Source organism: Xenopus laevis, chromosome 6L, assembly GCF_017654675.1.
Source record: "Xenopus laevis strain J_2021 chromosome 6L, Xenopus_laevis_v10.1, whole genome shotgun sequence".
Taxonomy (NCBI): Eukaryota; Metazoa; Chordata; class Amphibia; order Anura; family Pipidae; genus Xenopus; species Xenopus laevis.
This window is the reverse complement of record NC_054381.1, coordinates 11042111-11055120: the sequence shown is the minus strand read 5'-3', so window position 1 is coordinate 11055120 and position 13010 is coordinate 11042111. Positions and strand designations below refer to the sequence as shown.

General features: G+C 42.2%; 1 protein-coding gene across 1 annotated transcript in view; it reads left to right on the top strand.

Moving 5' to 3' along the window:
* The window catches only part of map3k22.L (mitogen-activated protein kinase kinase kinase 22 L homeolog), a gene marked incomplete at its 5' end in the record, with an annotated part of 99193 nt that overhangs the window by 64349 nt on the left and 21834 nt on the right, over window positions 1–13010 (top strand). The window contains 1 exon segment of the mRNA NM_001095819.1: window positions 5697–5734. Within this exon segment, the coding sequence (NP_001089288.1) occupies window positions 5697–5734 (38 nt within the window).

Genomic DNA, 13010 nt, shown 5'->3' with positions numbered 1-13010 from the left:
GGAGAATTCAACTTGTGGGGAAAAAACCCGTACCCCCCACCCCAGGTAGACCTCCCTCCCTCCTCCCCCCAGGCTAACTACCCCCTGGGGAAATGCCCCATACTCCATACTTACCCCTTGCCGCTGATTCTTCCAGTGGAGTTGCACGCATCCATCTTCTGCGTCCTCGGTAAGCTGACTGAGAGATCGGCAATTTCCGTGTAATTCCGCTCATGCGCAGTTGTTGCAAACCGTCAAACTGCTCCAACTGCGCATGCGCAGAAATACCAATCTCCCAGTCAGCTTACAGAGGAGCCGGAAGACGGAACTCCGCTGGATGAATCTGGGCCGAGGGGTAAGTATGGAGTATGGGGCATTTCCCGGGGGGTAGTTAGCCTGGGGGGAGGAGGGAGGGGGGTCTACCTGGGGTGGGGGGTATAGGTTTTTTTCCCCACAGGTTGATTTCTCCTTTAAATTATCTTAAATTGTAACAAATATATCTAAGTGCAACTGCCACAAATTCTGGGATCTCTGCTAAAAGCCATTTCAGTTTCAGAAATATTGTAATTTTCTGGCTGTTCAATGCAGGAGTTCAAAGAGAAAATGGGGACATTTCAGTAACAGTCCGGGACAGCTGGTTGAGCTGTCAAAATCGGGACTGTCCCGCAAAAAACGGGAAAGGTGGGAGTTATGGAGTAGCCTAAAATATTTATAGGTATAGGGGCATGTGATGTTAATCCATACTCATTGGAACTAACTGTATATACTCGGGTTGAGAGTTTCTTAATAAGTCTTTACAAAAATCAAAATTTCCAGTTATTTCTGATTCCCTGTCTGTCTGTCTGTCTGCGTCATCACTGACTGGGGTGGATCTCTCGCTGTAAACTGCTAAGTCCTAGGTACTATTAGACCCCCGTGGGGGATACCCACAGCAAAAACCCTTATCCTGTGTAGAAAGCTTATCTGGGCTGGAGTGCATCTAATAAACTGGAAGTGACATAGAGAAACCCACTGACACATAAGGCCAGAGTCAGAGTAGGGGGGGGGGGCTCAAGCAGGGATTCCTGGAGACCCCTCATTAGATAAGTGTCTGTAATTAGGGCACCCAAGCAGCACTATCGCAGCTGCCTATCTCCAACTACTATTTTCGTTCATTAACTGGAGGACTACGGACTGGACAGTGAATGCATGAACTATGACTTCTTGCACATGTTCTATAAAAATAAAAACTGTGTAAATAGATAGGCTGTGCAAAATAAAACATATTTCTAATATAGTTAGTTAGGCAAAAATGTAATGTATAAAGGCTGGAGTGACTGGATGTGTAACATAATAGCCAGAACACTACTTCCTGCTTTTCAGCTCTCTAACTCTGAGTTAGTCAGTGACTATAAGGGGGGACACATGGGACATAACTGTTCAGTGAGTTTGTAATTGATCCTCAGCATTCAGCTCAGATTCAAAAGCAACAGTTATGTCCCATGTGGCCCTCCTTAAGTCTCTGATTGGTTACAGCCCGGTAACCAATCAGTGGAAAGCAAGAGAACTGAACAGCAGGAAGTAGTGTTCTGGCTATTATTTTACACATCCAGTCACTCCAGTCTTTATACATTACATTTTTGCCTAACTAACTATATTAGAAACATTTTTTTATTTTGCACAGCCTATCTATTTACCCAGTTTTTATTTTTACACTGAACAAGCCCCTCTTTCCCCATTTGGTTGCACAAGGGGAAACGTTATTCCGAGGCAACTAGGGATGCACCGAATCCAGGATTCGGCCTATTTCAGCAGGATTCGGATTAAGGCGAATCCTTGTTCCTGGCCGAACCAAATCCGAATCCTAATTTGCATATACAAATTGTGGGCAGGGTGGGATTTCACCTGACTTTTCGTCAAAAAACAAGGAAGTAAACCAATTTTTTGCACTGTTTCCTTTCCCGCCCCTAATTTGCATATGCAAATTAGGATTCAGATTCGGTTTGGTATTTGGCCTAATCTTCCACGAAGGATTCGGGGATTCGGTCGAATCCAAAAAAGTGGATTTGGTGTATCCCTAGAGGCAACACACCCATAACAAACAGTAGATCATTGGTTGTGAGGAGCAAAAATATTTAATTTCCCCTTTAAATGTAACATTATAGCTTTTAAATGGAGTGAATGAGCTCAGATATCTCTTTAATAATCTGTAGATTGGAGGGATTGTGGACCCATATAATATGTATGGATATGGCTGTCATCAATAAAGGGGTGCTTCACCTTTAAGTTAACTTTCCAATTGGTCTTCATTATTTATTTTTTATAGTTTTTTTTTAATTATTTGCCTCTTCTTCTGACTCTTTCCAGCTTTCAAATGTGGGTCACTGACCCCAATCTAAGTAAACAAACACTCTGTAAGGCTACAAATTTATTGTTATTGCTACTTTTTATTATTTGTCTTTATATACTGGCCTTCTCCCATTTACCGTATGTTCCGATTTCTTATTCAAATCAATGCAAGGTTGCTAGGGTGATTTGGACTCTAGCGACCAGACTCCATATTGGAGAGCTGCTTAATAAAAGGCTAAATAACCACAAATAATAAAAAAATGAAAACCAATTGCAAATTGTCTCAGAATATCCCTCTCTACATCATACTAAAAGGTAACGCAAAGGTGAACAACCCCATTGGCCTAAAAATTGTATAAAAATCTTAAAGTAACAATTTATATAGGTAAGGTCAGAGTGACACATCCTTCAGCTATTGCTGTACTACAACTCCCATCATCCCAGGCAGACAAGAGAGTTAGATGACAAAATAAAAGCAGGGTCTCCATATCTGTGCTGTATCTGGGTTGGAATTTAGCTTAAATTCTGGGAAATGGTTTTTTCCTATGTGAGCCCATTTATCACTGTGATGTCTGACAGCCTTGGTCCATGTGTTAAATTGTAGCAGATGGGATTGGTGGCGTCAGCAATAATTGATCTTTTCATACTAAACCACATGAGAAAATGAAGTGGAGAAAAAAATAGCCCAGAGGAGGGGATGTAAACTCAGTGCCCCCTGACTGGGAAATGCAGCTTTCCCATGAGGATTAGTAGGCGTTCTACTGGAATGGCTGTGTGTTTGCCAAAGCATTTCCTACTAACCAAAATTAATACTAATACCATGCTCTAATAAAAGTCACTGAACTCTAAAATCATTATTTGTATTGGATGCAGGATAGTATATATCTGATCTCTGCTGTGTTTTTAATGATTAAATGTAAAAGTCCCACCCTATGCTTGTGTTTAAAGAGCCCCTGAAGTTGCTCCTGTAAGCTGCCATTATCAAGTTCTAGTTCAGCCCACTCTATGATTTAATAGCTCTCAGCCCCGCCCCTGTGTGAGCAGTAGGCTGGACTAGAACAATGATATAGTATCTTACAGTGGGAGAGGAGGGCAAGGAGTGTTGAACTAAGCAGCAGGCGGAGTTAGATCACTGATGGCAGTGAATGAGGGAGGAGTAAGGGATGGGATAGTGGGAAGTGAGAACTAATAGAGAGAGGTACAGGGAGTCCAACTCAAAACATGGGCTGCAGAACATTCTGATGGCGGCTTACATTGGTGGCCCCAGGATCCTTTAAATCGAGTAGACTAGATTCAAGCAGACTAGACAATTCTAATGGTAGCTGATAGGTACAGGGGTTGGATGTCCACTCCAACTGGGGGCTGGTCATAAACACTTTGATGGTGGGTTACAGGGAAGACCCAAGTATCATTTTACTGAAGCACATGAGTTGGGAGACTAATATGGAGAAACGGTGGGAGTCTAACTCCTACATGGGGCTGGTCTTGAACACTTTAATGTTGGTTTATGGGACAGATCCAGGGATCCTTTAATTCAAGCAGACTAGACAATTCTGATGGTAGCTAATAGGTAGAGGGTTGGAAGTCCAACTCCAACAGGGGGCTGGTCATAAACACTCTGATTTGGGTTACAGGAAAGATCCAAGGATTCTTTAACTCAAGCACCTGGGTTTGGAGACCAATGGAAGCAGTGGGCTGGTCTTTGATGGTGGCTAACCACAGAGAACCATGGATCCTTTTACTCAAGCAGCCTAGATTCTGATGGGAGCTAATATGGAAAAGGACTGGGAGTCCAACTCAAAAACTCTAGAACCTTCTAATGGTGGCTTATGTGGTGATCCAGGAATCCTTTAATTGTGCAGACTAGACAATTCTGATGGTAGCTAATAGTCAGAGGGTTTGTATGTCCAACTCCAAAAATGGGCTGGTCATAAACATTCTGATAGTTACATAGTTAAAGCGGGTTGAAAAAAGACAAAGTCCATCAAGTTCAACCCCTCCAAATGAAAACCCAGCATCCATACACACACCCCTCCCTACTCTCACATAAATTCTATATACCCATATCTATACTAACTATAGAGTTTAGTATCACAATAGCCTTTGTATTATGTCTGTCCAAAAAATCATCCAAGTCCCTCTTATAGTCATTAACTGAATCAGCATCACAACATCACCCGGCAGTGCATTCCCCAACCTCACTGTCCTGACTGTGAAGAACCCCCTACGTTGCTTCAAATATAAGTTCTTTTCCTCTAGTCTGGTGTTGGGTTACAGGGGAGATCCAAGGACCCTTTAACTCAAGCACCTGGGTTTAGAGACCAATTGAAACAGTGGGCTATTCTACAGCTTTGATGGTGGCTAACAACAGAAACCATGGATCCTTTTACTCAAGCAGCCTAGATTTTGATGGGAGGTAATAAGGACTTGGAGTCCAACTTTTGATGGTGGCTTACGTGGATGATCCAGGAATCCTTTAATTGAAGCTGGCTAGACAATTCTGATGGTAGCTAATAGGCAGAGCGATTGGATGTCCAACTCCATCAAGGGCTGGTCAAAAACATGCTGATGGTGTGTTACAGGGGATATCCAAGGATCCTTTAACTCAATCACATGGGTTGGGAGAATAATATGGAGACAGGGTTGGAGTCTAACTCCAACAGGGGACTGAACACTTTAATGTCAGCTCACAGGAGAGATCTAGGGGTTGTTTAACTCAAGCAGACTAGGCAATTCTGAAGGCAGATAACATGGAGACAGGTTAGGAGTTCAACTCCAACAGGGGGATGGCCATGAACATTCTGTTGGTGGCTTCCAGTGGAGATCTATACGTCCTTTAACTTAGTAGCAGAGTGTTGTACCGTGTTAGCCATAGATCAAAACCAGAACATATAGAGTAGGTGATAACTTTAATTGGCTAACTGAGTATCTTAAAAAATGCATGCTTTAGGTCCCTGCTTCAGGCATGCTATATCTAAAAGGTACCACCTACTCTGTATTTTCTTCTTTAAGTTAAACAGACTAGACAGTTGAGTGAGTGGCGGGTGGATACAGATTCATCGATATCTCACATGTTTCTCTGATAAAGGAAAGAGAGAACAGACATTGGGAGAATGTAACAGACTGATATCTCCCATTTGGACTGGTCTCCATATTCTCCATTACTTTTTGCTAAATGATATTTATCTACCTTTGCCTTTAATTTCCCTGTTAGGTGGGAAATATTGATATTGAAAGCATTTATTAATAATTAAACTGATTTTAATTATTTATTTTTGTTTTTGGAAATGCTTAGCAATCCATGCCGTTAATAGGCACAGAGTGTTTGGAATGTCGTACAAAAATATACTAAAATTCTATAATTTCTCTCTATATTTTCTCTCCAGCAGGATGCCAGAATAAAATTTGAATACAACGGAGAGAAAAGGTAAGTGATCACAATGGCGTAAAAGCCAACGTTATTATTCCTGGTTTCCATTTTATAAATGATAAGTAATATTTTCGGTGTCATTATTGATGTTAAACATAAGGAGAAGCTAAATGTGGAATCCCGTGTTTCCTGCATTTCCCATGGAGGAAGTCTGTATCCCATACTGTGTGCGTTTGGATTCGGGGCTGGGTACTCTCTGCAGCGCAGCAGCCTCTCATGGCTCTGACCTTTCCAGAGGCAGATTTTGGGCACTGCTCCTAGAATAATAACGCTGCCAAGGCTGCTCCCCTGATTCCACTTATATGGAAACGACCTGAACAAAAACACAGAATTGTGCAGCACAATAAGCTGAAGTCTAAGTTTAGTTTGTGGCTTCACATTCATGTCTGTCCTGGGTCCATATGTAGAGCGTCAGGGCACATTGTGATGATGGTCGTACAGTTCCATTGGAAGGAGTGTTACTATGTACTGAAAAGATTATTATTCACGCCTATTTATAAAGAACTCTTCCCCCCCCCTATTTGTGTATGTCTAATTGGAATAGCGGTCAATATAAAATCTCTTCCTTTGCTGTGCTGCCCTAGGTGTTACTGAATGAATTGCACTTTCAGTCTTGTATGATCTGCCATTGTTTCAGCCTGGCTGACTGCAACCTTCCTTATCTTCTCCTAGAGGCTTTATGGCTCATTCACTAAGTGCAGAGCAGGGTGCAAAGTGCAAAAAGGGTGCAAACCACCATGTTGTTGGCATGTTGCCCCTGGCACAACAGAAAATTGCAGCAAACACTAAGGAAGACCTGAGTTGGCCCCGCAATATGTGAATAAAGCACTGCCTGCATGGGGCGGAGGGTGGCACATAGGCCCTGTGGGAGGCAGTAAGGATAGGGCTGTCTTGTGCCTGCTGGAGCTACTATTTTGGGATTCAGATAAATCCTGAGTCCTTCGTGAAAGATTCAGCCGAATAACAAAACAAATCCAAACTCTAATTTGCATACTGAAATAAGGGCCAGGAAGGGAACTAGAGTCCTGCGTGGAACCAATTTGTTAAACCTGACCCGCAAACCGGACCCGCAACCCGCATACTTACCCATTTGGACCCGCTACTCGACCTGCAAGTACCTTACCTGCTGACCATCAAGTAGGGATGCACAAATCCAGGATTCTCTTCGGGATTCGGCCAGGATTAGGCCTTTTTCAGCAGGATTCGGATTAGTTTGAATCCTTCTGCCCTGCCGAACCCAATCCGAATTTGCATATGCAAATTAGGGATGGGTGGGAAATCGCGTGACTTTTTGTCACAAAACAAGTAAAAAAAAAATTCCCCTTTCTACCCCTAATTTGAATATGCAAATAAGGATTCAGTTCGGTATTCGGCCAAATCTTTTGCGATGGATTCGGGGGTTCGGCCGAACCCAAAATAGTGGATTCGGTGCATCCCTACCATCCAAAAACAGGAAGTGCTGCCTTAGTAAACCGGAAGTCACATCATTAGAAGTCGGCGTGATCCGAAAAATTTTTGTAAAACACGCTATTGAGAAGACCCGCGAGACAGAAGAAAAAAAGTAAATATTTAAAAAACTATAAAAAAAATAAACATCAAAGACCTATTGAAACGTTGCTTAGAATTGGTTATTTTATATCTCATTAAAAGTTAGCTTAAAGGTGAACCACCCCTTTAAGGATTTGGATTTTGTTCAACCAGGTGCTTGAATTCGGCTGAACTGAATCCGGATTTGGTGCATCCCTAGGGGCAAATTCACTAAGCGGCGAAAATTCGCATCGATCGCAACACTTCACCAGTCGTAAATTCGATGCGCCAAACGCTGGGGAATTTTCGCTAGCGTTACTTCAATCAGTTCAAACAAAGCGAAGATGCACTAGCGTTGGCTTATTTGCATACGGCGGGAAATGATAAAGTTGAATGGACGCATATGTTGCAGCAAATACATTACATTACACAAGTCCAGGGAACCTTAATAAAGACAATAGAGTTGTTATATTGCCCTACACATAAGCCCACTATATAGTTTATGTTCCATATGTTAGAAAATGTATGGGGGAACCCGGTTACCCCAAAAAAATTAAGGACTTTTGATGGTTATCACTCTGAAAAAAGGAAAAGACACCAGCGTCTTTTTTTTCCACTAAAAATTGAGGAAGTCCTATGCACTCCATTGTACTTTGCCTGGTCTGAGCTGGCGAAGGCAAGTCTGGCGAAAGAGGTAAAAATTCGCATCTTAGTGAATTTCGCCAGAGCGAAAAGTCACCTGGCGATAGAGTGTGAATGATCGATAGTGTCTGTCACTTTCGCTAGCGAAGTTACGTCTGTGCCCGTTAGTAAATCAGCGAAGTGCTTGAATGACAGCACACTGGCGAATTTTCACCAGTGTTAAGGTGGCCATAGATGCAAAGATCCGCTCGTTTGGCGATGTTGCCAAACGAGCGGATCTTTCCCCGATATGCCATTAACAGGCATGGCTATATCGGGGGTAATCTGATTGTTCGGCCGTTTGGCCATGAGCTCCGGTGGGATCGGTCGGGTCAAAATCAAACCTGACCGATCAACCAAACTCCGCCGGGCGAAAGATGTCGGCACACGCCACACACGATCCGAAAATCGTACGAATCCTCGATTCGTACGATCGGATCTGTGTGTCTATGGCCACCTTTAGTCCCTTCGCCCTTTAGCAAATCTGCCCCCTAGTCTTTAGACTATTGAGATTTAGCCCACCACATAGAGGGGTCAGGAGATCTGGAATCATTACAGTAACAGGTGCTGTGGGAAGGCCTGGGGGCAAATTAGCAATAAAGGATTAGTTTAGTGTATCTTATTAAAGGCATAGTGCAATGTGTAAAATGTGTCCCATTAACCTTTTTAAAAAACAGACACAGAATAGAAAGAAAAAAACATTTTAAAAAAAGATCAAAAGAAAAATTAAACTATGACTGATTAATTATGCCATGGTATTATTCTCTAAATTATGCTCAATTGATTCAAAGATGAACTTTCCCTGATGTTTTGACGAGGTTTCCGAGTCGCCAATGAACAGAGAGCAAACAGATTTTCTCGAGTGCCTGGTACACAGTATATTTGATATGGGAGTTTCCCAGTGCGGCTCCTCGGGCCTCAGCGCGACAAACCAAACAACTTGCCCAACTGTCAGATGTCCTGATCCGAGCGTGAGTTGTGCAAATATTACAGCTGTACAGTTACAGATCCCACAGCAAAGACCTTCATATCAGTGTGATCTGTCATTAGTTAAATGTAGTCAAAAAAGAGCTCAAATCGGGTTTAGTGCAACAGTGAGTTTTATTTAGAACAGCTGTGTTTATGGATAATTAACAGTTAATAACCCCCTATCTATTTAGCTCCAAATTGCCCTACATTATAGCCTGGCACACTGTAAATTAAAGGGAAAACTGACAGTCACTGGGGGCAGGGTGTAACTGGGGTGTCCAGACTCACTGGGCCCCGTTTGTTTTCTTTTGCGGCTGTGATCAGTGGAGTTCAGACTGAGTGCACATCCAGCCAGTGGCATAACTAGATGATTCGACCGAATACCGAACCAAATCCGAATCCTAATTTGCATATGCAAATTAGGGGTAGGAAGGGGAAAGTGTGGCGTGGCCGAGCCCCCCTTACCCTCGGGGCCCCTACAACTCTCCCCCCTGTCCCCCCCCCCTGATGGCTGCCCTGCTGCTACCCATGACTGCTGGTGCAGACGTGGGATAGTTTTTCAGTGAGACAGACAAATGCCCGATGGTCATAGCCAGACTGGGGATTCACCCAAACCTGCACCTCATTTGGGGCCGTCAGAGCCACAAAAAGTCATATTGCAGGTGGCAGGGCAGGGAATTTTTTGGTGCATATTGGAGGCAACATTTTGCACCAGTAGAGAAAACACCATGTTGACATAGGCTTTATTGCAATGAAAAGAAATGAAAGGTGCTCCAGAATAACAATGTCAATAGCTCACCAAGTTGATTGTGTGGTCCAGGTGCACCAGACCCCCAGATTCAGGGAGCGGCAAACCAAAATATACAGCAGGAAAAAACAGGACTGTCCGGAATTCACAAGTTATAATCAGTATAAGTTAAAAGATATTAATCATGGTATAAATGCATCTCTATAGCCCCTACGCGTTTCGTACCTGCAAGTTACTTAATCATGTTTTGTTGGCTCTTTTGTGCTACAAAGATGCCTGCATCTATCTTACAGTAAGTAGACTCACCTGCATCTTTCTCTGTGTTTTGCCATGGTGATTACAAGCTGCCTGCCTTTATCATGACTTACACAAAATCATGTGCATTTTGGTTAAACATTTGTTAAAGGAACAGTAACAGCAAAAAATGAAAGTGTTTTACAGTAATGAAAATAGGGATGCACCCAATCCAGGATTCGGTTCGGGATTTGGCCTTTTTCAGCAGGATCCGGATTCGGCCGAATCCTTCTGCCAGGCCGAACAGAATCTGAACCCTAATTTGCATATGCAAATTAGGGGCGGGAGGGAAATCACGTGAGGATTAATGTCGGATGACAGCTCATTAGCTGCACATAAAGATGTACATCTGACCCTGTCAGTAAATATCTGCATTTTCAATAGTACAGAGGAGCTGATGAGGAAAAGAAGACAAGGAACACTGTAAACATGGGCACATGTGAGAGTAAAACTTTGCAAAAAGGGAATATAAGACATGGAGGGAGCATTCCAGGCAAGGGCTTTCATAGAACACAGGCAAAACCACAGCAAAAATAAAAAGCAATTAACAATAGCTGCTCTCCCCAAATGAATCACAGAGCAGTTTCTAAGCATGGGAACAGATCCGATTCACTATTTCTAAAACTATAAAGTGCCTGTGGTCCAGAAAAAGATTCAAAAATCCAAGTTTCACCAGTTGTTATATCTTATAATAAGGTTGTCTGGATGGGCTGCCCTAGACATAATAATTCTTTTTAGGAAAGATGGAAAGGCCCTGGACCTGGGATAAGGGAACTGTGAGTCATTAAGAGGAATATGAATATAGAAAGGTTTCTGTGCCAGGGTCACATATTTCCACAGCTCTGAGCTTCAAAGAAACCATTCAGGGATTCCGCTCAACGTGGAGCATTAGAACTGGTGTTAGTTTCTCTCCCAGGATCAAATAAATGGTTATTTGGTCACATACATGGGAGGGCTTTTCTGTATATTTGCTTAAAATGCTAATAATAAATACATTACCCGCCATATCTAATCTATCCCTCTTCTTTGTTTTGGTTTTTTTTATTGCTCTTAACCATTGTTATTTCAACAAGCTGGATATGTTTTTGTTCTGTGGCACTTTCCACGTTATTCTCCTGTTCCTATTGGATTGTGTCTATAACTAATATTCTGATTAGATACAGGTTGGTCTTGCCTTGTGAACATTCTAATGCTCTGATTGGAGACAGGTTGGTCTATTTTTGTGATTATTCTAATGCTCTGATTGTATACAGGTTATATTAGCTTTGTGATCATTCTAATGCTCTGATTGGATACAGGTTGGTCAGGCCCTGTGATCATTCTAATGCTCTGATTGGATACAAGTTGGTCTATTCCTGTGATCATTCGAATGCTCTGATTGGATACAGGTTGGTCTAGCACTGTGATCATTCTAATGTTCTGATTGGATACAGGTTAAATTAGCTTTGTGACCATTCTAATGCTCTGATTGGATACAGGTTGGTCTAGCCCTGTGACATTCTAATGCTCTGATTGGATACAGGTTGGTCTAGCCCAGTGATCATTCTAATGCTCTGATTGGATACAGGTTGGTCTAGCCCTGTGACATTCTAATGCTCTGATTGGATACAGGTTGGTCTATTCCAGTGATCATTCTAATGCTCTGATTGGATACAGGTTGGTCTAGCCCTGTGATCATTCTAATGTTCTGATTGGATATTGGTTGGTCTATTAGTGTGATTAGATTGGATAGAGTTTGGTCTATTTGTGTGATCATTCTAATGCTCTTGAAACGTTTTGGTATAGCCCTATGAGGATATTAATTATCTGATTAGCCACATTATGCTTCTAACCCTGCCCTCAATTATAAAATTGTGAAATAGGGGGATAATATTTACACATACTAGTTGTTTGAGCATTATTGGGTAGGGTTGGGTAGAGCAGGGTGTATACAGAAAAAAACTCTTGTAAAAGAATCCAAATATATTGTTCTTATTATATGTGTTAGAAAGGAATGTGAGAATATGGAGAAATATATGCTTTTATTGTTTTTCAGTGTGTGTATGTATGGGGTGGGAGGGGGGCATAGGCCACCTAAAAGCTCCAATATTAGTTTTTTTTTAATTGAGCACAAAATGCTTTATTCCTTAATCATGGACAGCAGACAGGCCTAGGTCATATTTATTTGAGAGGAAGCCAAGCAGAGATAAGCAGTTGCACGCTGCAGATGGCGGGTGGCAATAGGTTAAGTGAGGGGAAGTCCGGCAGTTTTCTTTAGTTCAGTTCTGTGTTTGCCCTGTATGTTAGTTAGTGGGACAGCTGGGTATTTTGGCTAAGACGTAAGCGACATCTCTACGGGACAGCGACACGGGGGAAACACGTTATCTCTGCTGTTGGAATTCCTTACTCATCCATAGACTCTTCCTCTTGCACACTGACCCCTGCAATGGCATCAATCACAGCCAAACAATAGAATTATCTCTGTAGAACTCAACTGTCTGAACCAGACACAACAACAGGAACATTTCCCAGGCTTCATAACATCACAATAGTATTGACTGGTAAAGACCATCCCACTTGAGTTTCAGACTTCAAAGCCAAGTTACCATTAGATTGCTTGCTGTTGCTTGAGGTTAAAGGGAATGTAAAGGCAAAAGAATAAAATCCCATTTTTACTTTCTTTAATGAAAAAGAAATCTATCTCCAATATACTTTGATTAAAAAACGTGTACTGTTTTTATATTAAACCTGGCTGTATGCAGTGAAATTTCCCCTTCGTTTATGTTTAGTATACAAAATACAGCTTTTACTAGCATTATTCTATTTTAGACTTTAGTTCCCCTTTAAGACTCCTCGTAAATCCCTCTGTAAGCTGCCATCAGAGTGCTCTAGTCCAGCCCACTACTTGACTTCATCCTGGCCCCGCCTCTTAGCTTCTATCACTGTGTTTTAGTCAGGTCCATTCCCATTGCTTGAGCCCATCAATGCCTACTAAAATGAGAAAAATCATGAGCGTTTCCTCAAGCCCATGCTGTAGCGTGGACCAGCTGCTACTTTCTACAGCGCTCGGACTAT